The sequence below is a fragment of the Lynx canadensis genome, chromosome F1 (genome assembly GCF_007474595.2).
Source record: "Lynx canadensis isolate LIC74 chromosome F1, mLynCan4.pri.v2, whole genome shotgun sequence".
NCBI classification, from domain to species: domain Eukaryota; kingdom Metazoa; phylum Chordata; class Mammalia; order Carnivora; family Felidae; genus Lynx; species Lynx canadensis.
The window spans coordinates 57,156,492-57,184,099 of record NC_044319.2 but is presented as its reverse complement, the minus strand read 5'-3'; the positions used below and the strand labels follow the sequence as shown (position 1 = coordinate 57,184,099).

At 39.7% G+C, this 27,608-nt stretch overlaps 1 protein-coding gene across 5 annotated transcripts in view; it reads left to right on the top strand.

Annotated features, from left to right (window-relative positions):
* The window catches only part of RAB3GAP2 (RAB3 GTPase activating non-catalytic protein subunit 2), a 104,395-nt gene that overhangs the window by 61,581 nt on the left and 15,206 nt on the right, over nt 1–27,608 (top strand). For all 5 annotated transcript variants that reach the window (XR_003966042.2, XM_030303123.2, XM_030303127.2 and 2 more), the window contains exons 17-27: nt 110–174; nt 2,654–2,744; nt 5,406–5,533; nt 8,048–8,264; nt 8,647–8,744; nt 15,885–15,990; nt 16,840–17,000; nt 18,076–18,304; nt 23,116–23,289; nt 23,394–23,500; nt 26,485–26,551. Coding sequence is in view for 4 of the 5 variants with exons in the window: in XM_030303123.2 (XP_030158983.1) it covers nt 110–174; nt 2,654–2,744; nt 5,406–5,533; nt 8,048–8,264; nt 8,647–8,744; nt 15,885–15,990; nt 16,840–17,000; nt 18,076–18,304; nt 23,116–23,289; nt 23,394–23,500; nt 26,485–26,551 (1,443 nt within the window). In the remaining variant the exon portion in view is untranslated. The remainder of the gene's footprint in view (nt 1–109; nt 175–2,653; nt 2,745–5,405; nt 5,534–8,047; nt 8,265–8,646; nt 8,745–15,884; nt 15,991–16,839; nt 17,001–18,075; nt 18,305–23,115; nt 23,290–23,393; nt 23,501–26,484; nt 26,552–27,608) is intronic.

Below are 27,608 nucleotides of genomic sequence, written 5' to 3'. Positions count from 1 at the left end.
CCAGAAGTCCTTTAGACTGACTGATAGCTACAAATATATGCATTTTTCTTTCCACATAAAGTTTACCTTGTAATAATAGTGAAAAATGTGGTTAATGTTCTCTTTGTAGATTTGGTTGAAACAGAAATAAAGGGATTAATTCTTGATATTAAGTATCCTGCAACGAAGAAACAAGTAAGTATGCATGTGAATTTTCCTGACGAGTGGCTGTAACCTATTTCTCTTAAGAAAGCCTTTGTTTTCCTCTTTCCCTCCAAACATGACAGGTTAACGTCTTCCTTTTCATGTTTTTATTCATGCATCCTTTTTATATTCATATATGGAAGTTGTGTTGTCTCTTTCTCCTTCTTTTTCTTTTAAAAATTAAGCAATACTACCATACACGTGTATGCATGTTTTAGACACAGACACACGTGTATATACATAGCATTTATTCAGATTAAAGAATAATAATAAACACTTATGTATGACCAGCCCCCTGAGGAAATAGAATGTTACCAGGAACTCTGACGAGCCTCCTGTCCCTCCTCAGTCCCCTCCCCCATCCCTAATGTGACCAGTGTTCGGAATCTCGTTTCTCTACAGTTGATGGACGTACTGCATGTGCTCACATACTGTATGGATTCCACCCTGTGACTCTACTTTCTTCACTCGCCTCCTGTCGGTGGGCATTTAGGTTGTTGCCGGTGTTTTGGTTTTTTGCCATTACCCTGATACTGTGATTATCCTTGTACTAGGATACTGTATCTTTGTTTCCTGGTGCCCGGTGTGCAAGAGTTTCTCCTGAGTTTTATACCTAAGAGGGGAATTGTAGGGCATGAGCTACGCTAGCTGTACTAGTTGATGAAAAATTGCTTCTCAAAGTCCTTGTGCTGCTAGTTTGCGTTCTCACGTGTGCTGTGTCAGAGGCCCTTGTCAGGCTTCTTGAGTTTTGCCAGGTTTGGGATTCTGCTGTGACAGTTCACTGTGATTTCTGTCCTCGCACCCTCTTATCAAAACCCTCATAATGCTGCTTGAGTTTTGGCTGTCTGAGTTCTTACACAACGCTTCAATCCCCGTGGACATCTCTGAACTCCTAGTCTACTTTTAATCAGAACCAAATAGCCAACGGCTCCTTGTTTTCTAATGACTTGATGTACATGGGTTATAGCTCACCAGTTTTTTTTTCCCTTTTTACCTCGTTTAAGCCCCTTCAAGTAGGGTCTTCACCAAAGATGTCTGTTTCATAATCCACAGCAACTAAAGTAATGCCGGATGTGTGGGAGAATTTAGTGAATACTGATTTCTTATCCCCTCTTACTGTGGTAGTCATTTTGTTGAGACACTTCTTGTTTTATTGTAAAACAGGCAAGTCCCTGTGACTTTTCATCCAGTTTCCATTCTGACAGGGCTAATTAGCTCTCATTTTCCTCAGGGCAGAGTCTTGGTTATGAAAGCTGACGTTCCTCTGACAAGGCGGGCACCCAGGAGAGGTAGTTCAGAGAATCTGTAGAAAGGGAGGGCTCTCACCCAAACAAGGCTTCTCATTTTGATACTGTCTTTTCTCTTACCTTACATCCTGGAACAACAAAACTGGGAACTTTAGCATATTACAAACTGTCATCTTGGCCTTTTTAAAAATTACTACACTACTGAATTGTGCGTGAAACTATGAATTTTATTAAAAATGCAGGAAAAGCTGATAGTAAAAGTTGTGTATTGTTTTCAACACTAAGGGGGGAAAGGAAACCAGGTTAGGCTTGAGAAGACTGAACAAATAGGCAGCCAGCTGCCCCTCTGTGTAATAAATACCAGAACACAGGCGGTTACATTTTCTTGGGTGTTACCTTTCTCAAAAGTCACTTTCTTTATATCCACCATGTAGTGAGGCAACTACATCATGGGCTTGACCAGCCTCTTGAGCCACCCTCGGAGCCCATTTCTTTCCCACACACACACAGAGGGGGTTGTGATACCATTTTTGTCTCATGCCATATTCTCAGCCTGCTTTTGAAACTATTTAATCTCATCGATAAAAAAGCCAATTTAACGTGGTAGTATGAAAGGGTAAGTATGAGCTTCAGCCGCTGTGTCTACCCATTGGTGATTCTTATGGTTGCTTCTTTAGGCATAAAGGGAGATTTTGGAACTATGGTGAAGGCTCTAGAGCATCTACTGGGGGGAGGGCAGGAGAGGTAGCTGGGGTGAGGTGGCGCCATATATATCTCCCATGGCCTGTAGGTTGACCTGGCCGTGCTCAAATGCAGTCATTAGGCAGTAATTAAGTTCTTGTCAGATTTTGTTATTGGCACATCAGCAACAGCCTCTGCTTTTCATTTATGCCCGTGGGGTATAGACTTACACTCTTCTTACTGGTGAATGGCTTTGTCTCAGTTTCTGTTTGTCTTGGCCGTTCTGTTAAACACCAGTTGCCTTCTAGTTGTCTCATTCTGAGTCCGGACTCTTTGTCATCCACCATATTGGGTATGCGATGAAATTCATTGATTATTACGTATGATGCAACCCTCATTCTCAGGTACGTATGCTAAAACATCTTACCAATGGAGCTTCCCTTGGGAATTTGGGGCAACGAAGGTGTAGGTATAAATACAAAACTTAAAAAACAAAATCATTACCTTTTAATTGTTGCAATTGCTCAATATCTTTCTTCCAGGCTTTGGAAAGCATTTTGGCAAGTGAACGTTTACCATTTTCCTGCCTTAGAAACATCACTCAGACTTTAATGGACACTTTAAAAAATCAAGGTAATAGGGTTTGTACTGATTGGGGGTTCTGGTCTCACTTCAGATTTTACAATTCTGATTATAGAAAGCTGTTCCTGTTAAAGATACCATGATGTTACTTCAGCGTGGAAATAATACATATAAGACATGGTATTTGGAGACTTTTACTCCCTATTTAGTATACGCGCTGATCTTCATCTGAGCTTTCTCTGAATATAAAAATATTTCTCTTTCAAATCTCTTTACTGGGGGAAGGACACCAGCATAGGATGGCGAGAAGTGGTTATTCTGATACAGCTATACACATGTGAAAGCCATTGGCACGGGGAGGAGATGAGCTGGTGGTGTGCAAAAAACAGCCAGGTTCTCTTGCTGGCATTTTCTTCTGTTTTCCTTTATGGGAGGAGAACGGTTTCTGCAGATGAAGAGTTCTTTAATTTTGTGTTGACAGGGAAAATGATAAAAAAAAAATATATGCTTTGAATTAATATTCTTTTAGTGTGTAGAATCCACATTTTCTCATCCATTTCCCTCAGGAACAACTGAGGACTTCCCAAATCAGACTATGAGTAAATTATTAGTTCTGCTTTTGTTTGTTTGTTTGTTTTTGGTTTTTTTGCTGTTCAGAATTTGTCGAAAAAGAATTACATCTCTATCTGTAGGATTTTAACTCTGTACTCCAGCTAGCTAGCCCAGCAAAATTCAATTTATTCAGAATCCCTAACATCAATTAAATTGTAGTGTGCAATTTGCAGACTTCATCTAGTTGTGACTTTCTGCTTGTCATGTTAATTATATAAAGCCAGCTTTATATTTATATTTAAGCCAACGTAAAGTGGTTTAATTAGCAAATCATAGTATCCTCTTTCAACACTTTCAGCATCCTAATTTTGAGATTTGCTTTCTCCACATGTATTTAAAGCTGCCTTTTGGAAGATAGTGAACTTCTTTAGTGCATACAACTTATTGGAAATGTCTTTTAAAAAGCATAGTTTGCTTCTGAAGCTCCCCTGTCCCTCAAGGCTTTATCAAAATCTTAAAATTTATTAAGTCAGAATTTATCTTGCACTGAGCTGAGAATAAACCAAACACCACTGTTGGAGCTCTATAAAATCATCACTGGTTTCAAGTTCTACCCAGAACTGGGATTCCTAAAAATTTTACCTATTTAATATGTTAATAAGTTTTATTGTGGCTATAACAACTCTTGGAGGTAAAGTGTCTGTCTTTTGAAATAATAGTTGTTTTATATTAGGTTATATCTAAATTACCATGCAGGAGGGGCGCCTGGGTGGCTCAGTCGGTTAAGCATCTGAGTTCGGCTCAGGTCATGATCTCACGGTTTGTGAGTTCGAGCCCTGTGTCGGGCTCTGTGCTGAGAGCCTGGAGCCTGCTTGGGATTCTGTGTCTCCCCCTCTCTTCCCCTCCCCCACTTGCAGTCTGTCTGTCTGTCTGTCTCTCTCTCAAAAATAAATAAAAGGTTAAAAAATTTTTGTAAGTTGCCACACAGGCATGTTTTATACAGAGAGGAGTATTTCTCTGGTATTAAACTTTCTTCAAGAAGCCTGATGGACGGATGGGGAATGTCACTGTGGTCTCTGCCTCCCTTGAGGGTGGGCCTGTCACAGTCACAGTTGGCAGCAGGCACCATGGTAACGGGAGCCAGGCAGCTTCCTGCCGGCCGTCCTCTGTGTGTGGGCACAGGAGGCAGCGTGTGAGCTCCGGGCTGACGGAGGATACCTTCAAGGCTGCTTTCGGTTTAGTGTTTTAAAAATTGAGTATTAGACTCAGGTAGCTCTTTCTGTTTTTCCCCACCTCCCCCCACTACTAGTCTGCCTTATTTCATTTAAGAATTTGGACATTTTTCCATGATGGAAAATATATACTTGTAGCTTATTAAGTACCTCAATATTTAATAGAATAAAACATCAGGCTGGGAATGCCAGCTGGTGCAGCCACTCTGGAAAACAGTATGGAGGTTCCTCAAAAAGCTAAAAGTCGAACTACCCTACGACCCAGCAATTGCACTACTAGGCACTTATCCACAGGATACAGGGGTGCTGTTTCGAAGGGACACATGCACCCCCGTGTTTATAGCAGCACTATCAACAATAGCCAAAGTATGGAAAGAGCCCAAATGTCCATTGATGGATGAATGGATAAAGAAGATGTGGTATATAAATACCATGAAATATTACTCAGCTCTGAAAAAGAATGAAATCTTGCCATTTGCAACTATGTGGATGGAACTGGAGGGTATTATGCTAAGTGAACTTAGAGAAAGACAAAAACCATATGACTTCACTCATGAGACAAAACTTCACTTTAAGAGACAAAACAGATGAACATAAGGGAAGGGAAACAAAAATAATATAAAAACGGGGAGGGGGTCAAAACAGAAGAGACTCATAAACATGGAGAACAAACTGAGGGTTACTGGAGGGGTTGTGGGAGGGGGGATGGGCTAAGTGGGGAAGGGGCACTAAGGAATCTACTCCTGAAATCGTTGCACTATATGATAACCAATTTGGATATAAATTTTTAAAAATAAAAAAATTAAATTAAAAAAATAATAAAACATCAGGGAAGTGTATAAGACTATGAATGTTAATGAGAGAAAAATCTTTTGTGAGTCGGCTAACTAGATCTCTTTAATGTATTTTTTCCCCTCCCCCTTTTTAGAACTGGAGTCTGTGGATGAAGGATTGCTACAGTTTTGTGCCAATAAACTGAAACTACTCCATCTTTATGAGTCTGTCAGTCAGTTAAATTCCCTTGATTTTCATTCAGACACACCATTCTCAGATAATGTAAGTAATTCTCCTCATCATACAAAATAATCTCTTGGATTATTTTTAATGTTTTAATTGATAGTAAAGTAGAAAATTAAGAATTTTTAGGAAGTATAAAGGTGTATTTCTTTACCAGACCCCCTGCTGGCTCTCTGTGCCTTAATGTTAAATTTATATTATTTATGCTAAGATATTACATTTTATTATTAATCTATTTTTACTACCCTAGAAGCATTTTTTTCTCATTTTTTTAAGGTTACTTCATACCACGTAAGTTTGACAAGATTTGCCAATTACAATAAACTTGGTTTACTAAAGTAGGAAAATTTTAATTTCTTTAAAGAAAAAAAAAAAAAAGATTCTGCCAAACAGAAGAGATTGGTTTTCTGTGGTGGTCTTGTGAACACATTCCTACAGCTTGCTCTGTTGTATTCTACATAATGCTTTAAAAAATTCTGTCTTACATCATAGTGTTTCATTATAGTAACTGTTCTATGTTTTTATTCTGTAAAACATTAAAAAATGGCAGCGCCTTGTAATCTTCATTACGGTGCAGTATTACTCATTTCTGGGGCGTGTATACAAATTCTTACTTTCCATACAGAGCAATCAATAGGGAAGGAAGTAAATAATAAATAAATAAATTTCTTAATAGGGAACAGAGGGAAATATTGTCCTGTCTTTCCCTCAGATTCGTGTGTGACTGGGCACAGGTCGCTTGCCCTGAAAGCCTCTTGTCTTCCACTTCTCTCTCTAAAGGAAAATTATCTAAGCGATTTTAGTTATTTGTCAAGTCACTGATAATGCTTTTAGAAAATTACCAGGTGTATCTGAAACTTAATTGAGGTTTAAAGTGGAAGCCTTTTATTTTAAATATACGTATGTGAATAAAAAATTCTTAAACAAAAACAAGAAGATTTTTCTCTATTGGAAACCACTTACATATTCTTAACATCTTTTTAATCTTTGGGATTATAGATGGATTTCATAAAAGCATTTTAACAGTCTTCATCATTTTCTGTGATTGCCATTATAAACGACAAAGCCATTTTTGGGGATCTTTTGTTTTTCTTTCTACTTCAGCAATAGTATCTTTCAAACAACAAAAAGGTCAGGTTGATTTAATTATGTCTGTAGGATTGCCTAGACGTTTCATAGATTCTTAAGTGCTTAATTTTTTTGTAAGATCCAAACCCTCCTACTTTGCCAGAGAAAGTTAAGTATATGTCATTAATAATCAATCCCTTATAGAATTCATTTCCACTTAATAGCCCCAGTATAGTCTGTAAATAGAAAAGATTTAGAAAATTTAAGAAATCAGTTTCTTAACTGATTGTTCTTTTTTTAAGTTTTAAAGCACTTTTTAAGAATTATAAAAATTATATTTTGCTGTGGACTTTTAGATCCTTCAAAAATATACAGTCATTTTCTAGGCTGAATGGCCAATATTGTACATGTAAAACTAGAATTCAAATTTGAAATCATTCTTGTTGTCTGTGGGACATAGTTCATATAAGCTCATATCAATTCAGTATAGCATTGAACTGCTGGTGTGTGTTCAGTGCACTTTGCAATTTACTGCTTGTTTTTAAAAACAACAGCCTTAATAAATAGAAAGCTGCATTCTTAAACAAGCGCAGTTTTATCAGGTAGCATGGGGGGAAGAAAGCTGTGCTTGCTGTGGCAAAATGGTCTCTTACGTATGTGTGTATTTGTGTATGCTTATTCCTAATTTAGAAAAATAATAGTATCAGGAGATGTTTTTGCACATATGGGGTATAAAAATAGTTTGAAAGCCTGGCAGGATGTTATCTGTGACTTTTCAATCCCTGTGTCCCTAAGAATTACATAGAGGATATACATGTAAATACAGTGATGATTGGTTTCCAGTATTTTATTTTATTGTGTTTTTGCTGCTTAATAAATATTGTTTCAAACAGACCTTTAGTTTTCTTAGAATCACAAGGGTTGTAGTTGATACTCTTGTAATTTTTTTCTGATTATACATTAATACGATTAGCTGTAATCCGAACATTTTAGAAGAGAATATTCTCAAGACATTATATAAAAATGGTACTTTTAGTTATATGTAGTATTTCAAGATTAATTTATTTAAATAACACCCCACTCATGATTTGAGAGTAAAGTTTTAAGCGGAGTACGTTACAGCCGTCTTTTGCTCATAGCCTTGAATTTCACCTCAGATAATGGGGTCGACTCCTTTGGCAGAGTCAGAGAAAGAGTCATGGTCTATTCAAGACTTTTTTTTTTCCGGGGCGCCTGGGTGGCGCAGTCGGTTAAGCGTCCGACTTCAGCCAGGTCACGATCTCGCGGTCCGTGAGTTCGAGCCCCGCGTCAGGCTCTGGGCTGATGGCTCGGAGCCTGGAGCCTGTTTCCGATTCTGTGTCTCCCTCTCTCTCTGCCCCTCCCCTGTTCATGCTCTGTCTCTCTCTGTCCCAAAAATAAATAAACGTTGAAAAAAAAAAAATTAAAAAAAAAAAAAAAAGACTTTTTTTTTTCCTATTTTTTAAGGACTTGGCTGTGTTACTGAGGCTTGATGAAAAAGAACTGCATAAGCTCCAGGCATTACTAGAGAAGTACAAACAGGAAAAGTCCAGAACTACTACCGTCCGATTCTCTGATGATAAGGATGGTGTGTTGCCTGTAAAAACATTCCTGGAATATTTAGAATATGAGAAAGATGCGATCAACATAAAAAAGATGAGTGAAGAGGAGTATGTGGCTTTAGGTAGGTGGCATGATAAACTGCTCTTTGAAACCTGCCTCTTCTGGATGAAAGCCTGGGAGGAGTTCACAGCATCTCAGAGATTCAGTTTGTTTCAAAAGTAAATTAATGAGAAAATTTAATGTATGTTTTTCAGTTAACATAAGATACTCTGGATATGTAGACACTATGTCATAAAAGTTTTATTGATTATTACTTATACTAAAGAGACAGTGCTAGACATGGAATGATTTGCCTTCTGCTATAAAGTCAACAAACCGAACCATTCATTTCTCTTCTCTCGTGCTGCATTGCTTCTCTGAGGATCTAGGTTGCAATTCAGGAAGAATGTTAGTCCAAATGGTAAGTAGCTGTTGGTTCATGCATTTTGCTTTTGTTTTACTAGGCAGCTTCTTTTTTTGGAAGTGTTTGCATGGAGAAAGCTCTACTGAGGATATGTGTCGTACTTTGGAGTCAGCTGGACTTAGCCCTCAGCTGTTGTTGGTAAGGTTTCTTCGCATGCTCTTCTTCCCTGCTGATGTCATCTGGAAGTGTCAGTCTTTTGTTTAAATGCCATTGTCTAAAGCATATCATACAACATACATCAAACCTCCCAAAAATGATCAGAGAAACTTATAGTTACCATATTTGAGTAATAATTATTTCTCTAATGCTCTATAAATTGTAGCATGCATGTTCCATGGTTGGCCTAAAATAAATTTAGAATCTGACACATATGCGTGCATTTATAGTGGGTTGTGATCATCAAGGAAAATGTTCATATTGGAACTAAAAAAGGTCTTATTTACAGAACAAAATCAACTTCCCTTAAAGCAATACAGAGTTGTTATCAAACATTCCCAAACTTTGAAAATAGGTTAGGGTTTAGTCTCTGTGCTATAACAAATGTAAAACAAAAGAATCATCCAGTAGAGAATGACAACACTAAATGTTTGCCCTTCTGCAAAGGACCCTGTCGTCATCCCTTTTCTGTTCCCTCCCCGCCTTACATGCACAAATACATACTTTTTCACATCCTTACTAACATCTCCTATTTTGGCCAGGATTTGGGCAGTCTCCCTCCGTAAGCCTGTTGACTGTGGTCATGTATTGTTTTAATTGAACATTTAATCTTCTAAAAACAGATTCCATTCTCTGTCACTTTGCAGTATGTATGTCCGAAAGTAAAGTAGTTAAAGATACATATAGATGGTACATGGATTTTCATAAGCAGCGTTTTTTGGTTTTGTTAGAGAGCATGTGCGTTTGAGCAGGGGAGGGGCAGAGAGAGAGAGAGAGAGAGAGAGAGAGAGAGAGAGAGATAATCTTAAGCAGGCTCCATGCCCAGCGTGGGGCCCAACACAGGGCTCTGTCCCACCATCTCATGACCCTGGCAGCATTTCCTGAGCCAGAATCGGGTCAGATGCTTAACCAACTGAGCCACCCAGGCACCCCAAAACCAGCTTCATTTATAATAGCCCAAAATTGCAAACTACGCAACTGTCCTTCAGTGGGGGAATGGTTAAACTGTGGTACAGCTTTACCAGGAATACTTCTCAGCGATAAAGAGGACTGAGCCATTGATTGACACAACACCTCTAGTGAACCGCAAGGAAGATATGTTGAGTGTAAAAATGCCAATCTTAGAAAGACATGTACTGTGTGATTCTGTTTTTGTAACAGTCATGAAATAGCACAGTTACAGAGATAGGGAATAGATTAGTGGTTGCCAAAGGTGATGGGTGAGTGAGCAGGGAGGGACAGGTATGGCTAGAAGGGTTAACACAAGGGAGTCTTGTGCTGATGTATAGTTAAGTGCTTATAGTGGTAGTGTGTTTGCAAAGTTACACATTTGGTAGAATTGCATGCACACACGTATGGGTGCATGTATTACTGGTGAAGTTTGAATACACTCTATGAATTTTACCAGTGTTAATTTATTGGTTTTGATATTGTGTAAGATGTTAGCATTAGGGGAGACTGCAGGAAGGGTGCATGGAACTTCCTTGAGTGTTTTTGTGTGTGTGTGTGTGTGTGCCACTAGTGAATCTTTCACTGTTATGAAATAAAAAGTTAAAAAGAGAGGAGGTAAGTATTGCTTATTATTCAAAGTTGAGATGCTTAAACAGGATGAGTACAGAAGACTTCTTATTTCACACTGTGTTTAATCAATATCAACAAATTGTTATTTGCATTAAGTCTGGGGTCTAAGAAACTGGGAAAATACGAACCTCAAATCTTACCTCACTCCGTATATAAAAATTAACTCAAAATGGAACATAAATATAAGAGCTAAAGCTACAATACTTACAGGAGAAAACATAGGGGACAGCTTGGATTGAGCCAAGATTTCATAGGACACAAGAAGCATGAGCATAAAAGAAAAATATTGATCATTTACACTTCATCAAAATTCAAAACTTCTATGTTTTACAGCTGTTAAGAAACTGAAAGGCAAGCCTCTCTTTCAGAATTTATACTTGATAAATGAACTGTAGGCACATTAGGAAAGAATCTGTACAACTCAGTAATAAGACAAACAGTACAATAAAAAAAAAGCAAAAGATTTGAACAGACCCATCACCAAAAAAGATACATACAAATGGCAAGTGATCACCTGAAAGGTGTTCAGCATCATTTGCTGTTAGGGAAATGCTAAACAAAAGTACGGTAGCCTCTTTCTCAACAGGGTGACTGAAATGAAGTCTACTGATGGCGTCAAGTGTTGAAGAAGTTGTGGACTGATCGGAGCTCTCAGCACGGCTAACGCAAACGATAGCACAACAACTTTGGAAAACAGTTTGAAAGTTTCTTATAACGTTGAACATAAATTTACTATAAACTCTAGCAATCTCACTCCTGGGTATTTAAGAGGAATGAAAATAGATGCCCACATAGATTTGGAATCAGATATTAACAGCAGCTTTATTCGTAACAGCCGAAAGTGCAAGCAACCCAAATATCCACCAGCTGATAAATGGATAAACGATGGTATCCATACAGTGGAGTGAACTGCTGGTACACAGAATAACTGTGCAATGAATGAATGAATGAATGAATCTCAAAAGCATTATACTAAGTGAAAACATCCAGAAACAAGACTGCCCACTGTATGATTTCAGTTGTATGAAATACTAGAATAAGCAAAAATATAGGGACAGGGGAGATGGACGTTTGCTGGAGAATGAGGGTGGGGGTTGGAGACTGATGCCAGGAAGCACAGGGGAACTTTGGGGAATGAAGATACGTTGGCCACCCAACTTAAAATCAGTGAACCCTATTGTAAATATATAGATGTTGTAAGGTAATCAAGTGACACATATTATGTAGGAAATCTCCCTGCTTTAAACCCATAAAGCTGTGATCTATAGAAATATTGTGCTGTAGAATTTATAAAGTGGGTTATAATTTGAAATTATTTTAAAAACTCATCTGAGAGATTGTATTTCACACATTCCAAATGATTCATCTCTTTTCCCTTGTTTTTCTCAGACAAATGGTTTACGGCTAGATTTTTTTTTTTTTTAGAAGTATTTTATCAATAGCTGAAAGCTGTTAAGCAGCCGTGTAATTTTTAAAAATCCTGCCGTGAGTACAGAGAAATAAACAAGGCATTTTCACTTAAAGTGTGTAATTAATAGTATGAATAGGCAGGGAAGGGGGAATGTCTTTAAAAAAAAAAAAATACAAAGCCTAAGAGTTAAGAGTAAGAAATGGAATATACAATTAAAAAAAAAAAAAAGACAAGCTTTTCAAGAAGGCTGCTTGGTCATTGTGGTCACGTTGATCAGAGAAAATAGTGGCCGGCACGTTGAGGCCGCAACTAAGCCATCTGACCTCAGGGAGATAAAGTGCAGGGGTTTTGTGTCCCCGTGTAGTAAGTGTGTGTCCTGCTTCATCCTGCTCATCCCCAAAGCAGTTAGTGCCAGTGTCAAAATATTGGCCAGTGATATTTCTCTAGGCTATTAAATTTTAAAACGTTTTTTAAAAGAGAATAAATGTCTATTATATTCAAGGAGTAACAGACTTTTAGGAGTTAGGCACATAAACATGAATAAAAGGTGTTTGGTCTTTCAGCAAAATATATTATTACTGTTATAAAGACACACTATTTGAAATGCTAATTCTTCCTATTTTTCTGCAATATTTTCATAATAGTTTTATTGGAATTATGTTCATGAAGAAATTTGGTACTTGTAATCTAGGTTGTATGTGTTTGGGCGGTATATATTTTTAAGTTTAGAAATATTTCTAGATATACTTACCATTTTTTTTTGTAAAACTTACATTTGATTTAGTCACTATTTTACTATATTAGTGTAATTCACAGACCGATAGCCCGATAGTTTTTAAATGCTTAAAACGATAATGTTTAGAACTCTAATTACCCTCAGTGGAATATTATCAAGTTTTAAATCTGTAACCCAAAACAGATCTAGTTTTCAGCAAAGACTGGAAAGTAAGGCTCCTCCAAAAAACTGACAAGAGAAGTTTCTTTTAAGTAGAGACTGGACTTAACAGATGGCTTCCTCACATTCTGTCTGCTGGCATTTCTGCTGAGGGAAGGGTTTAAAACATCTGGGTTATTACTATTACAGGAGGATACTTAGCAAGAGGTACAATTAATTCATTAAGCATTAGAAGCAGCTACCAAGGACTCCTGGGATTTTCTGTTTCATTCTTAGGTACAGGTTTTACCAGGTCTTAGATCTTGCTTGACTTAGAAAAGAGGAATTAACTGAATTTCCTCTCAGAGTTTCTCTTAATAAAAATCTCATACTCACATATTATCTGTTAGTGTGTCAAGATGTGACATTTGTGTGTGAAACAACAGTATACATTGATAGTATGAATATCCACGTTGTATTAAGCTGACATTTTTTACTGTGATGTATTGAAAAAATATTTTGTATTTACTAGTTATAGCTACCTTCTGTATGCTTGCTCTGTTATGTATGTTCATGTGTATGTTTTTATGTGGTATCTTATCTCTGTATTCTCTTCTTTATTTTTCTCCTTTTACCTTACTTTTTTCTGATGCTTAAAAAATCTTCCTATTGCTTGTAAGTGATCCTAAAATTGTGTCATTGTGTTCTGATGACTCCCATGGCATCCTCTCTTTCATACTGACTTTTTACATGCAAACTAAAGCAAAGCTGATTGGAATTTTTAAAGTTTATTGAAAATGGGGAACACCCACTGTGTCATAAGCAAAGATTACCTTGGTGGAAGAAAGTTAGAAAAACAGGGCTGACCCAGAGAGAGACAAAGAAAGAGGGTTCGGTAGAATAGTTTTTTGTTTTGTTTTGTTTTGTTTTAGAATTTGCTAAATAAAGGTGGTGGTGGATAAGGGGGAATGGTTAGTTGGAGAGAAAACTAGAAGGGTTTATAGTATGAAGAAAGATTCAGGGTATGGCATTTAATTTGTCTAAGTATGATTTAGCCTGCAGTAGCCCCTTGGGTTGTGTATCTTTTTGAGCACTTTGAAACTTTGTTGCTGATGAGGAGATGAATCAAGCTTGAAAAGACAGACTGTAAACCTCTAAGTGTGTTTAGAAACCTGGGCGGTGCCTGGGTGGTGCAGTTGGTTAAGCTTCTGACTTTGGTTCGGGTCATAATCTCTGGTTTCATGAAGTCAGGTTCTGTGCTGATATCTTGGAGCTTCAGTGTCTGTGTCTCCCCCTCTCTCTCACCGTCCCCTGCTCATGCTCTCGCTCTCTCTCTCTCTCTCCACAATAAACATTAAAAAAAAGAAACCTGATGTGCTCTTAAAATACCCCTGGGGCCTATATTTTGTGCCTGAAATTATTCAGAGTGAATCTAATGGCAACTAACAGTGAAGCTAAAAGATAAATTGTGCCAATTCCCTCATTTCCTTTTGATTTGCTTCATAGCATGTGTGTTCATCGAACACTGACATGGTTAAGTTCTGGATTTTGGAGTGTCTTTGTTGCCTTTGCAGGCAACTCTTTTTTTTTTTTTTTTTTTTTTTTTTTTTAGCCTGCCTAGTGGTTATAAGTAGCACTGTTGTATGAGGTTACGAGAAGATCTGGAAGAGAGGGAATAACCTTGATAAGTGGATAAAGTCAGTCAAAACTTCGTGGACTACATAGGATGTTGTGTGGCAAGTGGAGTGAACATGGCATAATATGACCGTGTTTTTATAAAGCAGTGACCACCTCTCTGCTATCCCCCCTGCCGAATGCTCTCTGGGTAGCTATACTTAAAACACTACTAGTGGCTTGGCGCATGGTAAGCTCTGTATAATCATTAGCACTTATTATTGTTCACATTGTCTTATGAATACGCAGGCAAATATGAAAGCACATATTTGGTTGTAAAAAAAAAAAAAAGTTTTGGGGGCGCCTGGGTGGCTCAGTTGGTTGAGCGTCCGACTTTGGCTCAGGTCATGATCTCACAGTTTGTGAGTTCGAGCCCCACATCGGGCTCGGTGCTGACAGCCCAGAGCCTGGATAGGATGAGGTAGAAAGGCTGACATAGGGAGAGACATAAGAGTTAAAAAAGGGAGACAAGTAAAATCAAAAGAAAACAACAGTACTTTTAGAAGTGTGTATTTTTTATTTGTAAAAATTATGTAACATGTAAGTTTATTTGTACATGCCTGTGCACATGTATAATTTTTTAAAGAGAAAAGAAAACATGCGTGTTAGAATCCAGCAGATCTAGGTTCAGACTTTAGGCCTAATTCATTAGCTATATGGTACCGGGTAAGTTACTTTTCGTCATATGTACAATGCGGGAGACTATCCCTGCCACAAGGTTGTTGGAATTGAACGGGGTGATGCCTGGCAGGTACTTCCCTCTCCTGGCCCTTTAGGTCGTTCTCATAGGTTAATTTCCTTCACACACTTCTTCAACTTCCTACTCTTCTGAATTTTTGAGAATTACTTGTACTAATATATTTAAAGTGATAATCATCCTTTTTTTTTCAAGGTTTTTTTTTTTTTTTTTTTTTTTTTTTTTTACATGAAGGTTCAGGCTTTCCACAAACACCGGTACCGACAGGTGTGGTGCTGTGCCTTTGAACTTCTCATTATCTCAGAATTATCTGTGTACAAATGTTATACATCTTCAAATACTTGAGTTTTCAGTAGGTATGCTGGTTCATAGGCATCTTAAAAGTCACTTATGTTGATTTAGGTGTTTTTGCTTAAAGTCTGTTTCTCATGCCTTATTTAAAGACTAGAATCTGATAGTTGTACATGTCTGTTCACCATTGCCAAGTCCACAGTGCCTTGTGGCCAATGCGGGGTATGGTCCACAGCTCCAGATCCTTCCTTTCCTCCAGTCGGCTGAGTGGCTTCTCACCAATCCACAGCGATCTATGCTAACTTGGTAGTGACCTTTCTGGTAATATCCTCCGTAATCAAGGCTCAACCTGGAAGGCAATGCTTAACCCAAAGAAGAGATGGAATCGGTGGAATTTAGTTATCTGACAGATGATAGAGAATCTCTTAAGTAGACAAGGTGCCTTTTCTGTCCCTCGTGTTATGTGATACAATAAGCAACCACTTCTTTCTCCCTCCGAAGGACTGAAGCACTCATATACGCACATGTGCTCTCTTGAAAACTGCAACCTTTTGTTTATTTATTTTACTGAAAATTATTTAAATTTGATTTCAGGCTCTGCTGCTAAGTGTTTGGCTTTCCAAGGAAAAAGATATTTTGGATAAACCGCAGTCTGTGTGCTGTCTTCACACGATGCTGTCCCTCCTGAGCAAGATGAGAGGTAAGATAGATGCCGGTGGAAACTGTGGTTCCCCAGGCCCTGAGATGCAGGCTGCTGCTTTTGCAAATGAAGATTAATTACCATTTGAAAACCACAAAACTGGGAAAGGAGGATGCTTTCTCGAAATAAAAGGAGACTACAGTGTACAAAACGTTTCTCTGCAGATTCTTTTATGTATGAATGGCTCTCAGTTCAAAGCATGCTTTATGGAAATTAAATTTATATTTTGTGGCATCAAAAGTAATGTGATATGAACAATGCGTTTTCTTAATTCATTGAGGTAAGTCATATGGTCTTTGGTGGAGGTCATTTTTTAAATTATTTTTGGCCTCATTAGAATAATAATCCGTTACATCAAAACATTCAGTAGTAGTGGGGCACCTGGGTGGCTCAGTCAGTTAAGTATCCGACTCTTGGTTTCAGCTCAGGTCAGGATCTCAGGGTTCGTGAGTTCAAGCTCCGCATCAGGCTCTGCGCTGACAATGCAGAACCTGCTTGGGCTTCTTTCTCTCCCTCTCTCTCTGCCCCTCCCCTGCTTGTACTCTTGCTTTCTCTCAAAATAAGTAAAATAAAACTTAAAAAAAAATTCAATAGTAGTTTTCAGCAATGATGAAAATATTCCACAGATTTACAGTTGATTCAGAAGCAAGACCACTAAAGGCAGCCTAAATAAATGGGATATAAGTATTCTGATAAGAGAAGTTATGGATTTGTTTTCTGAGTCATTCAGAAATCTACCAGTGCATAACTGGGGAATTTAGCTTCTGCATTACATTTGATGTAAAGATTGGACCAGAAAAAATCGACAAGCTCTGAGTCTCTTGTTTAACTTTCTCTTTTTGCCTGCAGTGGCCATCGACGAGACCTGGGACTCCCAGTCTGTGTCCCCGTGGTGGCAGCAGATGCGGACGGCTTGTGTTCAGTCTGAGAACAACGGGGCCGCCCTGCTGTCTGCACACGTCGGCCATTCCGTTGCCGCACAGATCTCGAACAGTCTGACTGAGAAGAAAGTAAGTGGGCAGGGGCGCGCCCATGTTTGGATGGGCTGGGTCTGTCCCTGTCCAGCCTGCGTCGGGGCTGCGGTGTCTTCAGTGTTACGGAACATCTGGAGTTTGAAATGTGTGCCCAGCAGGTTCTTATTTGTCTTACTGGGAGTGAGGGGTGCTGCCCTTAACTTGTTTATTCAGATGGCATGCGTATTTGAGCTGAGCCATCACCTCATGGCATGAGGGGTAAAGTCCTGCAGGTGGAGGGCAGAGGTCTTCCCCCTCGTGTGTGGTAAGTCCCTTAAACATGTATCTCCTGCTTCGGTTCCGTCTGCAGGAGGTCAGGGTTAGACTGCGTTATTTCTGAGCTTTGTTTTAGCTCTCAAGTTCTACGGTTGTATTTATAACCTCTGCCCCCTCTTTTATAAACAGAAGTTGTTTTAGGGGATGTAGTGTTGAATGACACATAAAAGTTTCCTATTGACCGTTTTGCTTTGTGGTTTCTCCTCATCCCTTGAACACTCAAATTTTAAAAATCTCATATCTCATGGTAGATCAAATAATTTCTTTCTAGGGGACATTGCATTTAATTGGATGAGCCACTTAAATGGGCCTGTAGACGTTCACTTAACACTGTCGGCCTGAGTATAGTTTCTATGCTAAATTGCTAAATATGCTAAATATGGCTTAAGATGTTTATAATAATGGAAAGAGAAGAAGTTTGAGATACGTTTTGTATGTTGGTGAGTGCATTTTGAAGAGATACCAGTACCCGGTACTGACCGAAGAGACCGGGGCCCTTGTCAAGGATGGCCCTGCAAACGTGTTGAAGTACACACTGGATGAATCGGGCGTTACTGCAGATCTTCTTGCAAATGTCGAAGCAGTGAGTCCAACTCACTGTTGCCCCAGAGCCTGCCGTCTCCTCCTGTCCCTCCTGTTCCATCCCAGTCAAGTAGTAACATTTGTGAACCAGCATCTGTGTGCTGCTTTGTGATGTATCCTGACGGTCTGTCATCAGCTTTCAAGTTAAAAGCTCATTCAAGTTAATGTCGATCCAGATTCTTTGCCAGAGTATCACCAGTGCGTTTTCTGTTAGTTTTCCCAAACAGTCTTGGGTGCTGATTCCGAGGCCCTCACCGACTCCTGGGAGGCCCTCTCTCTTGACACCGAGTACTGGAAGCTCCTGCTGAAACAGCTGGAGGACTGTCTCATACTTCAGACCCTACTTCACAGCAGGGCAAACACGCCAGCCTCCAAAGTGTCATCGCTGCAGGCTGAGCCCCTCCCGAGGCTTTCTGTCAAAAAGTTATTGGAAGGAGGAAAAGGTGAGCGTTGCACCTGTATATCTGCATGTTTATGTCGTGGGCGTTTCTGGTGGTTTTTATAGAAATGACTGAAAGAATAGGGAAAGAGAAATACACTCAGATTAAAAGAATTCTAACTAACCCACCACGTACTTCTTCTCAAAGTCTGACCCTGTCAGTTCCCTGCTCAGGAACCCTCCTCCCGCTTCCCCCACCTAGAAAATCAGCTGTGGCTCTCAAAGAATGCAAAGAAAGAGTCAGAAAACCCTCCCTTTTCTGACTTCGTGTCTGTGGGAGGCTGGATTTTCCTCCTGTGCTTCAGCCAAAACAACAGATCACAGTGGATGGAGAGCAGAAACTGATGGGAGACTCCAGATACGAGCTGCACAGTTGAAGAGATTGGCAAAGACGTAGTGTTGCTCCTCTTACTAAACGTCTTTTGTTGCTTTGGGGAATACAGCTATTTTCATAAAATGTTATTAACACGTAATAGGCTTATTATTTGTATTTAAAAATGAATTAATAAAAATATTTTAAAATTTTGTTTTAACTTATAATACCATAAATATCAGTAAATATAACCCATAAACTCAAATTCTTTGGGATTGTCAGTAATTTTTTTTTTTAATGATTGTTCATTTTTGAGAGAGAGAGCGTGAGCAAGGAGGGGGCAGAGAGAGTAGGGGGGACACAGAGGATCTGAAGCAGGTTCTGAGCTGACAGCACAGAGCCTGACATGGGGCTCGAACTCACAAACTGTGAGATCATGACCTGAGCTGAAGTCAGACTCTCAACCGACTGAGCCTCCCAGGTACCCCTGGGATTGTCAGTATTTTTTAAGCATTTAAGGAGATTCTGAGACAAGAGAGTCAAGAACTTCTGGAACAAATATAAACTCTTAAGTCTTTTCTCTAAGAATTTTGGGCTTTGAATCCAACCCATTTTTCCATTTCTTGCTGCTTGATTGTGGTTCTAATGAAGGACCTGTGATTCCCCATCTCTGGGTCTGAGCCTGCCCCCTTCCTGCTCCCCACCTGTCACATTCCGGATTCTAAATTACATGCCTTTCTCAAGGCCCAGCTCAAATGCTACCTCCTCTAAGAAACTGCTCATGATCCACTAGCTGCAAATTTTCTCTTCTTTCTCCTAATTTCCACAGAACTTTACACCCTCTTCTGTGATTTATTACTTTCTACTGTCCTAGAGACGTTGGGTTCCTTTGACCATAAACCTCTTGAATTTTTAACCCTCATGGTGTAGTTTCTTTTTACCAGCAGCTCTTTCAGGCATTTGATACTGGAATGAATATATTTCTGGATTTATAAATACCTGTGTATTTATAGATTTTTTATTTAGTTAACTTGTTTTCTCGGGCTTTGTAAGACTTGTAAGCTTTGACCTGAGAGGCAGGCTTTCGGTTTGGCACATATTAAGTGGCCTATGGAGCTGCTCTGAAGGAACATAGGCTGTGGATGCCGTCTTGGCACTCGCCTTCTGCCTTGTCCCAGTTTGTCATTATAACCCAGAAAGAGCTTATACACTCATGAGCCCTAAGTTTTGCAACTGCCACCTGGGGGACATCTCAGGTCTCCTAACTCTGGTGGCCGGTGGGGTTTATGCTTGTGGGCCTACAAGACTGTATATATTTGCGTACTTTCAAAAGCTGATACCTGAGGTTCTGGCTTCAGTCAGCCTGAATCGAGGTGTTAAGATTCTCCCTTTTGGGACACTGGCATGTCTCAGTATGTCCTCCACTACTAGAAGCTGTTAAAAATATAATAGGCTGCTTGGATAAGCACAGAGGCTTGAGAGCCAGCCAGGAGCCAAGGCAGGATTGAACAACAAGTTTCATCTCCTACACAAATCCACTCCTTTAAGACTAGGAGAGGTGGTTCCATCTACTGTATAGGAACCACAGGGAGTCCAGCAAAATGAAGAAATAGAGATATTCCAAAAGAAAGAAAAAGATAAAACTTCAGGGAAAAAAAGCTTTAATCAAATGGAGATAAGTAATTGACCTGATAAAAGGTTCAAAGTTATGATCATAAAAATGCTCACCAAACTGGGGAGAAGAATGGATGAATACAGGAATAACTTCAAGGAAATGGAAAATAAAGTAGCAAGTAGAAGTCACGAGGCTGAATAATATGGTAACTGAACTCCATATCAACTACAAGGTTTCAGCAGCAGACTAGATGAAGCAGAAGAAAGGACCAGTGAACTCAAAGACAGGGCAGTGGAACTCAATCAGAGCAAAAAGAAAACATGAAGGAAAAAAAAAAGGTAAAGATAGCTTTAGGGACTTAGGGGACAATATCAAAAGGGCTAACATTCATACTGTAGGGCTCCCAGAAGGAGAAAAGAGAGAAAGGGGCAGGGATCTTACCTGAAGAAAAAATGGCTAAAAACTTCTCTAATCTGGGGAACATCCAGGTCCAGGAATTTGACAAAATTCCAAGTAAGAGGAATCCAAGGACCCATATTAAAAATGGACCCATTATTATTAAAAATGTGAAAAATTAAAGTCAAGGAGAGAATACTAAAAGCAGCAAGAGAAAAACAACTTGTTATGTACAAGGGAACACCCATAAGACTGTCAGCAGATTTTTCAGCAGAAATTTTTCAGGCCAGAAGGGAGTTGCATGATATATTCAAAGTGCTGAAAGAAGAAAAATTTTCAACCAAGAATACTCTGTCTGGTAAGTAAGTTATCATTCAGGAGTGAGGGACAGAGTTTTGCAGACAAGCAGAAGCTAAAGAAATTCTTCAGCCCTAAACGGACCTTATAAGAAACACTAAAGGGACTTCCATAAGATGAAAAGAAAGGGCACTAATTTTTAACAAGAACACATGTGAAAGAATAAATCTCACTGGAAAGGTATATATATATATATTAAAGGTAGCGGAGTAATCACTTATAAAGCTAGCATGAAGGTTAAAAGACCACTATGAGGGGCACCTGGGTGGCTCAGTCAGTTAGGCATCCAGCTCTCGATTTTGGCTCAGGTCATGATCTCACCATTCGTGAGTTCGAGCCCCATGTCAGACTCTGCAGTGACATTGCAGAGCCTGCTTGGGATTCTCTCTCTCTCCACCACCCTCCCCCCACCCCTCTCCCGTTCACACACGTGCTCTCTCTCTCAAAATAAACATTAAAAAAAAATAAGTAAATACAAGGGGCACCTGGGTGGCTCATTCAGTTGAGCATCTGACTTCGGTTCAGGTCATGCTCTTGCATCTGTGGGTTCGAGCCCTACATTGGGCTCTGTGCTGACAGCTCAGAGGCTGGAGCCTGCTTTGGATTCTGTGTCTCCTCTCTCAACCCCTCCCCTCATGCTCTGTCTCAAAAAATAAAATAAAAACATTAAAAAAAAAACAAAGACAACTATGATTATAATAGTTAAGGGATATGCAAGATAAAAAGATGTGAAATGTGACATCAAAAATATAAAGTGTGGTACCAGAGAGTCATTATGTTGAACTTTCCAACAGGATCAAACTTGTTATCAACTTAAAATAGCCCACGACAGACACAAGTTGTTATATCTAAGCTCATGGTAACTACAGAGCAAAAACCTATAGTAAATACACAAAAGAGAAAGAGAAAGGGGTATAAACATATCACCAAAGAAAGTTATCAAGCCACAGAGGAAGAAAGCACGAAAAGAACAGAGGAACCATGAAAACAGCCAGAAAGCAATTAAATGCCATAGGCGTATACCTATCAGTAATTACTTTAATTATAAATGTACTAAATTCTCTAATCAAAAGGCATCAGGTGCCTGAATGGATGAGAAAACAACAAAAAAAAAAAGACCTATATATGCTGCCTAGAGACTGACTTTAGATGAAAGGACACAGAGACTGCAAGTGAAGGGATGGGAAAAAATACTCTGTGCAGATGGAAACCTTTCTTATTTATTTTTTTAAGTTTAAATAAATCAAAAAAATTTTTAACTGTAACTCATTATACCCTATGCTGTCACCTGCTGATAGTGTAGGACCATCACTGTGATATTAACCTAAGCAATATAATCAAGGGCTTGATTCTAGAATGAAAATTACCAGTTGATTTGGAAATCAAACATAAGAAATTAGATCACTCAGCCTACTGCTGTCAATTATTTTCACTGATAATTGTGATTTTACTGTGAAGCTTTTGTTTTGTTTTTTTGGAAAGGTTGTATTTGAATCCAAGTAGGAAGAAAGAAAGGTTTTGGTGAATTACAGAAGAGTGTATAATTTGTTTTAAGTAATAAACAGGACTTTTTGTCTTGAGTGTTTTTCAGATTACATTTATAATTTTTTTGAACTATATTGATGACCGAAACTTGGGATAGCATCATCATGTTTCTTATACATGGCTAAGTTTTGCCCATAAATATTCCATATAGGCAAGTTAGTTGACTATTAAAAGTAATATGCTAAGGAACCTAGGCAAGTATTATGCTGATCAGTTTCACTTACAATTAAGTGAAAGTGTTTTAAAGATATATTCATCCCTTCATCTGTGTCTGTTAAAGTATACTTTGAATTTGTGGACATAGAAACCATGTGGTATATAGCCACATATATGTGAATGCATTTACCTTTCTCTAATATTTTATGAGAGTATAGAGATGCCCTTAGATATCAGATATCCCACCTGCCCTCACAAGATGAATGGTAGGTATTACACTGGTGAATCTCATGGCTTTTGGGGGTCACTCTCAGGTGCAGAACTGAATATGGCACTTAGATCTCTTTATAAGGAAGACCAGATCGTGCACTGTGTTGGCTCTCTTTGGCGAACACGGTAAGTTTTCATTTTGTTTCTTGTCTCCAAACTGTAGGTGGCATTGCAGACAGTGTAGCCAAGTGGATATTTAAACAGGACTTCAGCCCTGAAGTGTTAAAACTGGCTAATAAGGACAGAGATGCAGAAAACCCAGATGAACCCAAAGAAGGTATTAACAGAGGTTTATATGAGGTGCCAGAGGTGGAGACGAACCTCGGAACTATACCAGGTAACACAGAAACAGGGAGAAAACACAATCCAGAGAGGGGGAGATGTGGCTGAGACTTTGTTAGGGAAAGAATACTAAGTACGTCTCTCTTTTCTGGCTTTCAGACTTGCTGCATTCAGCCTATAGGCAGTTTCCCTGTAGCCTTGAGCTAGATGTGCTCTACGCGCATTGTTGTTGGGAGTATGTTGTCCAATGGAATAAAGACCCAGAGGTAAGATTCCTGCTACTTCTGTCCTGTTGATTCTGTCGTCGTGCTCATGCTGTGCACCTGTGAGAATGTGTAATTCGGTAACTTACTGGAAACACTGGACTTTCCCCTTTGGAATGCCTCCACACTAGGAGCGGTGCTAGGCCTTTTTCATGATCTCTTACAGTCTTCACAGAAAACCTGTGTGGTGCGGACATTGTCGCGATCCCCACTCTAGAGAAAACGAGAGCTCAGAGAAGTTCTGTTCCATGCCTCGGCATACCTTGTCAAGTTGGGGTCTGGGCCCGGATTTAAGCCTGGGTTTCTTTGTCTTTAAAGCCAGTGTGTTTTGCCCCACTCCTGGCTAGGTTGTGATGAGTAGAGTTATTTCCTTTTGATTTCATACAGGAGACAGCACCTACCTAATGGAAACTTTTTAACATTGTAGTCCTTGTGATGAAAGCCAGGGTAAAGATCCTGACGTTCACCTAGTGTCTGCTTGTTTAGAAAGCCCGTGTTTGTCACTTCTCTTACGTTTGCCTCAGAAGAAAAATCAAGAAAGTCACGTCCAAGGCTGACTCAGTCCAGGGTTAGCCTTGCTGCCCTTTCTCCTCTCTGCTTGGACACTCTTTTTCTCCCGCTCGTGGTAGCCACCTTCTCTCCTGGCACATTCACAATCCAGAAGCAGAATGGGGAGAAGGGCCCGTCCTGGGGGCAGGAGTCCTGGATTTGGATCCCAGATGAATGGCTGTGACAAGTGTCTGGGTTCGGGCCAGTCACTGAATCTCTGGACCGGTTGTTTTCTCCCTTCACCTTTTTTTTTTAATAAAGGTGCCAGTCCTTCAGGGTTGATGCCAGGATCAAGTAAGATGTCCACACATAGGATGGATATTCCTCTTTACCAGTAAGTCCTTCACGTAGGTCCCCTTGTCAGCGCTCCGGGAAATGATCCTCCTCAGAGCAAAATTAACACCTTATCGCCCTTGGATCAGGTTGCACTTTTGAAGAAACATCTCACTGATGAACTCATTCACACCACTACTTTAATGGTAATCATATTCTTCCTCCAAAAAAAATGGTCTTTGATACATAATCAATTACACATTCAAGGAAGAGCTTTGGAAAAGAAAGTGCTTTAAGCAAAGGAATGGCCTTTGATCAACTAAACCTTGACCAAAAAGTGATTTTAGGACAGCGGACCCTCTTGATGACCCTTGAGTCACCCTCTTCTGTGGACTCCTCTGCAGTCTGAGTGATAATTGTGTTCGGGCTCTCCCCTTACATGGAATATTTTTCTTACATGAAAAAAGAATGTTAAGGCTATAGTAAGGACATAATAATTTCTAAAATCTGGATAAATTAATTCCAGATTCGGGTCTAAGAAAGTGATACTTAAGAACACTGTTTTGGGGCGCCTGGGTGGCTTAGTCAGTTAAGCACTGACTTTGGCTCAGCTCATGATCTCACGGTTCATGAGTTCGAGCCCATGTTGGGCTCTGTGCTGACAGCTTGGAGCCTGGAGCCTGCTTTGGATTCTGTCTGTCTCTCTATCTGCCGCTCCCCAGCTCACCCTGTCTCTCTCTCTCTCTCTCAAAAATAAATACACATCAAAAAAAATTAAGAAAAAACAACTGTTTTTACATCATTCATTATACATTATTCATTATAAACCAAAGGCAGCTTGCAGAGTAGACACAGAATTGAGGTCAAGCCCATTGCCACTATTAACAGCTGTGTGACCTCTGGGAACATTTCTGAACCCTTTGTTCTCGCTTTTCTCCTAAAAGTACATGAGGACTAGGGCTACCTCAGAGGGTTGTGGCAATTTATAGAGAAGGTGCATACACAGCGCCTGACACTTTGATTAATGTTATCATTGTCTATTGAAATTGTTTACATTTCAAATAAGTGGCCGCTTTTCTCGTCTTTTTTTTTTCTTATCAAATAGCCCTCCTTACCCCATCCGACCCCTACCCTTCTTCCACCATTTTATGCACACAGCTTTATTAGGATCAAAACAACTGAAATTACTTTGGGGAAATTTTTTTTTTTTTTTGAGAGAGTGTGAGGGGGAGGGACAGAGAGAGAGAGAGAGAGAGAGAGAGAGAATCTTAAGCAGTCTCAGCAGTCTCTGTACTTAGCTCAGAGCCCGATGCAGGGGCTCAATCTCACGACCCTGAGATCATGACCTGAGCCAAAATCAAGAGGTTGAACACTCAACCGACTGAGCCACCCAGGCGCCCCCCACCTTTGGGAAGTCTCGAACACCGGTATGTGTTGGCAAAGGTGATATATTTAATCTTTATACAGGCCATACAGTTACTGAGCAAAGGTCCGGATAATTTCATCGGTTTCGCATGCTATGTTTGAGTGTTTACTGTGTAAGCAACTGCCTCAATTAGAAGGTTGAATTCAGACATCCCCTCCAGTAGGTCTTGTTTCCCTTCACTGCTCTGGTTTTCCTCCTTGGCACATATCACTGACATAACTGTATAATTTACACACCATATTTACTTGGCTCCCTTGCTGGAACGTAGCCTCAGTGGTTACGTTCCCCGAGGATTCGGGTCTGTTTGTTCGTTGCAGTATCTCTGGCGCCTCAGACACCGTGATATATAGTAGTTGCTCAGTAAATATTTGGTGAATAATGAATGAATGATATTCGCAAAGAAGTAAACCCACTGTTTTCACATCCTTGTGAAATTCAAGTATTAGAGAAAATACTGCTGTTATATACAGACCACAGAAAATTTTGATTCCAGATGTCAGCATATATGACCTGGGGGTTTCTAGGAATCAATCATTATGTAGATCATGTGAATTTCAAGATACCATTGACACTATCCTATGAAAAATTACTTCTTACCTAATGATTTTATGTTCTTATCACAGCATTCTTGGGTAGCTTTATGCAGAAATTTATGTAAAAAGTTACCATTTATATTGAAACATCTGTTAAATGATACTTCTGTTTTTTTTCTCTCTCTCTTTTTCTCCCTGTATGTAAGGAAGCACGTTTTTTCGTTAGGTCAATAGAACACTTGAAGCACATTCTTAATGCACATGTTCAGAATGGTAAGTAAATAAGTGTTAAAAACATAACTGGTTGATTCAAAAGAAGCAGGAATCTTTTAAGTTCGCATTCTGTTAAACTTTCATTTGATAGTTCAAATCTCACCTGTAACTGAGTGTGTATTGTGATGTGACAAGTCCTGGCTGTTTGAAGTGCTGGGAGAAATGCGCTCCAGAAGGGGAGGAGGGGGTGGCCACAGTTCTCCCCTCTGTCCCCACCCACCGGTTTCCCAGCTGTTCCTAGTGAGTAAGGAGAGTGTTAGACAGAAATCACTGCTCTTCTTTTTAGGTCACAGGTAGATGAGGAAGGAGGGCTGGGCTTCTGAGGACTGCAGTTCCTGATGACAAAGTTAGGGAGCCAGGAGCCTAATCATATATACCCTACAAAACAGCTTGTGCTTTTTTTTTTTAAGTTTATTTATTTTGAGAGAGACAGTGCACAAGAGAGCAAGCGAGGGCGGGGGGAGGGACAGAGAGGGGAGGGGAGGGGGGGGAGAGAGAGAGAGAGAGGGAGGGAGGGAGGGAGGGAGGGAGGGAGAGAGAGAGAGAATCCCAAGCTGGCCCTGCACTGTCATGGCTCAATCCCCCGACCGGGGAGATCACGACCTGAGCTGAAATCAAGAGGTGCTGAACCGACAGCCACCCAGGTGCCCCTGGCGCTCCTTTCAGCACCTGTGAGTACTCTTCTGGTGGCTGCCACACCGTGGGGACTGCTGATGTCTCCTTGAAAAAATGTCACACATTGTTGTAGAAAAATTGCAAATAGGCTGCTGTTTCCATTAAATGGATAGCTGGGTTTCCCTGGAAGAATTAATGGAACAGCTCAGAACGAGGCTAGTTATTTTACTAATAAGTAAGTGGGGAAACTAGAAATTGGGCCACGTAAGAGGGAGGCATCATCTTGATGTCTGTGTGGTGAACTTTAGAGAAGCTCCTTGTCTCTTCTAGAATGGTACCGCCTTCTCCCAGTGGTATGACGTCAAGTTGCAGAAATTCTAAATTGTCTCATTTTATGTGAAGAGAACTTGAAAATTTTATTTATTCGTCTCTTAGATCTGAC